The sequence below is a fragment of the Entelurus aequoreus genome, linkage group LG13 (genome assembly GCF_033978785.1).
Source record: "Entelurus aequoreus isolate RoL-2023_Sb linkage group LG13, RoL_Eaeq_v1.1, whole genome shotgun sequence".
Taxonomy (NCBI): Eukaryota; Metazoa; Chordata; class Actinopteri; order Syngnathiformes; family Syngnathidae; genus Entelurus; species Entelurus aequoreus.
In genome coordinates, this window is record NC_084743.1 from 57528981 (window position 1) to 57533980 (window position 5000).

The 5000-nt window shown below is 40.0% G+C and overlaps 2 protein-coding genes across 3 annotated transcripts in view; one reads left to right on the plus strand and one right to left on the minus strand.

Annotated features, from left to right (window-relative positions):
* Nucleotides 1–2402, minus strand: part of LOC133663920 (biogenesis of lysosome-related organelles complex 1 subunit 3-like) — a 7187-nt gene extending 4785 nt beyond the window's left edge. Inside the window, exons 1-2 of the mRNA XM_062068654.1 lie at nucleotides 2296–2402; nucleotides 2075–2200 (exon numbers count right to left, since the gene is read on the minus strand). Of these exons, the coding sequence (XP_061924638.1) occupies nucleotides 2075–2188 (114 nt within the window). The 5' untranslated portion in view covers nucleotides 2189–2200; nucleotides 2296–2402. The remainder of the gene's footprint in view (nucleotides 1–2074; nucleotides 2201–2295) is intronic.
* Nucleotides 2403–2558: 156 nt separating this feature from the next.
* LOC133663921 (trafficking protein particle complex subunit 6b-like) overlaps nucleotides 2559–5000 on the plus strand; it is a 6737-nt gene continuing 4295 nt past the window's right edge. The window contains exons 1-2 of one of the 2 annotated variants that reach the window (XM_062068655.1): nucleotides 2559–2677; nucleotides 2931–3028. In XM_062068655.1, coding sequence (XP_061924639.1) covers nucleotides 2933–3028 — 96 coding nt within the window. In that variant the 5' untranslated portion in view covers nucleotides 2559–2677; nucleotides 2931–2932. Of the gene's footprint in view, nucleotides 2678–2722; nucleotides 2864–2930; nucleotides 3029–5000 lie in introns of those variants that run through there. The other variant, XM_062068656.1, reaches the window with a different exon arrangement.

Below are 5000 nucleotides of genomic sequence, written 5' to 3' on the forward strand. Positions count from 1 at the left end.
AAGGTACATACAGGTTTTGGAGCAACATATGTTAGGATAGGATAGGACTTTATTGTCATTGCACAAGTACAACAAAACTATGTTTTCAGCACAAACCCGTTCAAGATTAGACAAACAAACAGTGTACAGGGTTACAGAACAGCCAAAGGCGACCCGTAAAAGATAAGAAAAAGGTAAAACGCTGGGTAGGAAGATGAGTAAAAAAATACAATCTAGACTGGGCTCCTAAGGGGGTCTAGTCTGGAGTGGGAAAAAACCTCTATGCCATGCACACATAAACACGTTACATTTAATCATGACGACTCGCAACAGAGGGGCGGGGAGTTGGGGCCCTGGAGGTCGACTGCTGCTATGAAGCGCTGCCAGTCGACCATCACCCAGAGGGGAAACAAGCGGTGGTGAAGGCGTGGGGTGGGGCAGGGTGTGTGTGTGTGTATGTGCCCATTGTCTTGGGTGTGATCATTTCCCTGTCTGATGTTTAGATTTGAGGACAGCGCAAAGAAAGAGGCTTCGAAAAAGTTCGGACAAGACAAAACAAAGAGAGCAAGCTGGGAGAAGAAGGGAGCGGGGGAAAAATGCGACCGCCCTCACCAGAGGCAAGACAGAAAGTTGTCATCCAAGCAACGTTATCATGGACGCCCCTGCTTATTTCAGCAAGACAATGTCAAGCCGCGTGTTACAACAGCGTGGCTTCAGAGTGAAAGAGTGCGGGTACTAGACTGGCCTGCCTGTAGTCCAGACCTGTCTCCTGTTTAAAATGTGTGGCGCAATATGAAGCCTAAAATACCACAACGGAGACCCCCGGACTGTTGAACAACTTAAGCCAGACTTGGCCACGTCCGGCCCTTTGTGCGTCCCTGTCCGGCCCGCGTGAGGCCAATCATAAATTACAAAATACATTTAAAAAAGTATCAATGCCGAGTGTGCAATACAACGGTGTTGCTTTTGTTTTGAAAAGTGTTTTGTACTAATGGAATCTGTCTGATGAAGAGCGCGCAAGGGAGGCTGATGTGTTGATGGTAAAACTGCAAACCCAACAAGGACTTTTTGCCAAATTTCACACCCCCAGAGATGCGGCCGTCAGGACATGTTTCGCCATTTCTCACAAAATCGCCAGAAAAAGTAAGGCGTTTTCTGACGAAGAGTTTATTAAGGACCCTGTTGCGCTGATATGCTTGGAGAAGAGGGGCGCATTTGACAACGTGTCACTCTCCCGACGCACTGTAACGAGGCGGGTTGAGACCATCTCAGACAATTTCACATGGCCTAATATAAATATTTAAGGATTGAGTTTAAATAAAACCATCAAAAGCAATCTGCTTTGGTATAAAGTTAAGTTAGGTTAAATGAAATTAGTATTATTATTGCTATTTTTTTATCTTACGGTATATCAAAAATAATATTGAGCACAATTTAATTGAAATATTGTCGACGTGGCCCTCCAGCAATGCTCGGGTTGCTCATGCGGCCCCCGGTAAAAAATAATTGCCCACCCCTGACTTAAGCTGCACATCAAGCAAGAATGGGAAAGAATTCCACCTGAAAAGCTTCAAAAATGTATCTCCTCAGTTCCCAAACATTTACCGAGTGTTGTTAAAAGGAAAGGCCATGTAACACAGTGGTAAAAATGCCACTTTTTTGCAATGAGTTGCTGCCATTAAATTCTAAGTCAATGATTATTTGCAAAAAAAAAAAAAACATGACATATCTTGTATTTGCAGTCAATTCAATTGAATACAAGTTGAAAAGGATTTGCAAATCATTGTATTCTATTTTTTATTTACCATTGTCTTTGCAGTCTATTCAATTGAATATAAGTTGAAAAGGATATGCAAATCATTGTTTTTATTTACGAATTAAACAACGTTCCCGGCTGGCCTGGGAACGCCTCGGGATCCCCCGGGGGGAGCTGGACGAAGTGTCTGGGGAGAAGGAAGTCTGGGCTTCCCTGCTTAGGCTGCTGCCCCCGCGACCCGACCTCGGATAAGCGGAAGAAGATGGATGAATGGATGGAATTACACAACGTGCCAACTTCACTGGTTTTGGGTTTTTGCATGATGCACAAGACAACTACCTTGGCCCCCACGATGGAGGTCTGGGGAGCGGGCAGGGAGGTGATGTAGACCTCCTCATCCGAGTCCGTCTCCGATGCCTCGCCCTGCACCACTATCGGGTATTTGCTCGACATGACTACACGGTCCTGCACACAGATTCGATTGAGTTCAAATGTCAGCAATAATGACGATAACATATTTCTTCATTTTGATGCCATTAATCAAAATCCAACTAAACTACCTGGACCACACAGTCGAACGATCACATGAGCAGCCAGGAAGTTGTTTTTGTTTTCATTGCCAGCTACCAATCAGAAAGTAGTATGGACATCACGTGGACTTAACGCTTCAAGCTGTGATTGGACGAAATGTATGCTTTATTTTATATCTAGCGTACACCGACATGGCGGGTAAATCTTTCCACGAGTATCTTATATTTAAAACACATAAAAAATGTAACGTATTTTAGTTTATTTTTCTCGGGTGTGAAACACGCTTTTAAATTACAGTTGTTTAACCAACTGTGCTTTGACCGTTAAACTCCACGGTGTGCGCCGGTGATTATTACGAGTGCATCCCGGAAGTGATTCTGTTTACGTCAGTTGCTTCAGTTCGTCCGGCAAGTGAGTTTTAACGGTTTATTTCACTCATTATCTGTCTCATTATACTCACGAACCTATATATATATCGTCGAATTAATGCCTATTTAATTAATTATCGCAATTGGGGGAGAAACGTTATAAATGTGCGATGAATTGCTGCTTGGTGTAAGCTAACGACTAAGCTAGCCCTGTTTCAACCTTACTCGAGTTAAGCATTTAAAAATGATCTTTATATTGTATTAGTATGTTTTATTTATTATGTCCTCCTTGCCAGGAATGGCTGACGAAGCTCTGTTCGAGTTCCTCCATATGGAGATGGTGTCACATGTTTACAGGGATAGTCGACCATGTAAAGGGGAAACAGACAACAAGGTTCGTATATAATAAATACGTGTGTACATCATGTCATATTAACAACCTTTGACCGTTCCTGTATGTACCCATCCGTCCATCTTATTCCGCTTATCCGAGGTCGGGTCGCGGGGGCAGCAGCCTAAGCAGGGAAGCCCAGACATTTTCCTCTCTCCAGTCACTTTGTCCAGCTCCTCCCGGGGGATCCTTGCCAAATTTTGTCATAGCTTTCTGGCGCGAGTACTTGTTCAAGCCGAAAACTTTGATTTTCCAGATAAACTAGGATATTAGGGTTGTGGGAAAAAATCGATTCGAATTCAAATCGCCATTCTCATGTTGCACGATTCAGTATCGATTCTAATTTTTCAAACCCGACCCAGCAACACTCAGAACTGCAATAAACAGAGCAATTGAGAGGAGACACAGAACAAACCAAAAGTAGTGAAACAAAAATGAATATTATCAACAACAGTATCAATATTGCATCATAATTATCCCCTCTCGCATCCCCTCAACTCCCCCCAAAATGGATTAACTCGCTGGAATAAAAAAGACAATATAACATACATCCATAAACGTGGATGCATGTGGAAAAGTGCAATATATTTATCTGTACAGTAACCTATTTATTTATTTATTTATATATGCACCTTATTTCTTTTTTATCCTGCACTACCATGAGCTTATGTAACGAAATTTCGTTCTTATCTGTACTGTAAAGTTCAAATTTGAATGACAAAAAAAAGGAAGTCTAAGTCTAATTAGTAACAAATCCAACATAGCAGTGATTAAAAATCCCTCATTGACATTATCATTAGACATTTATAAAAAAATAAAAAATGAAAAAGAACAATAGTGTCACAGTGGCTTACACTTGCATCGCATCTCATAAGCTTGACAACACACTGTGTCCAATAATTTCACAAAGATAAAATTAGTCATATTTGTGGTTCATTTAATAGTTAAAACAAATGTACATTATTGAAATCAGTTGATTATTGAAATCAGTTGATAAAACATTGTCCTTTACAATTATAAAAGCTTTTTACAAAAATCTACTACTCTGCTTGCATGTCAGCAGACTGGGGTAGATCCTGCTGAAATCCTATGTATTGAATGAATAGAGAATTGTTTTGAATCGGAAAAATATCGTTTTTGAATCGAGAATCGCGTTGAATCGAAAAAATCGATTTATAATCGAATCGTGACCCCAAGAATGGATATTGAATCGAATCGTGGGACACCCAAAGATTTGCAGCCCTATAGGATATGTGTTCTGCGTCATCGGTATTGGTGTATAATGGTGATGACAACAAAGCCATGGCAGTTGAACTCTGAAAACAGATGTTCGGTCGCTACTTAGAGTCACGATGGCCCGATCAAGTGTGAAACGCGCTGAGTGACCACTGCGGAAAGCCAACCAGCGGCGAATAGAATAGATAGAATAGAATAGAAAGTACTTTATTGATCCCTGGGGGAAATTCAGCACCACAGTTCGCTCACAATAGACCAGGGGTCACCAACCTTTTTGAAAGCAAGAGCTACTTCTTGGGTACTGATTAATGCGAAGGGCTACCAGTTTGATACACACTCAAATAAATTGCCAGAAATAGCCAATTTGCTCAATTTACCTTTAACTCTATGTTATTATTAATAATTAATGATATTTACACTTAATTGAACGGTTTAAAAGAGGAGAAAACACGAACAAAATGACAATTAAATTTTGAAACATAGTTTATCTTCAATTTCGACTCTTTAAAATTCAAAATTCAACCGAAAAAAAAGAAGAGAAAAACTAGCTAATTCGAATCTTTTTGAAAAAAATTAAAAAAATAATTTATGGAACATCATTAATCATTTTTCCTGATTAAGATTAATTTTAGAATTTTGATGACATGTTTTAAATAGGTTAAAATCCAATCTACACTTTGTTAGAATATATAACAAATTGGACCAAGCTATATTTCTAACAAAGACAAATCATTATTTC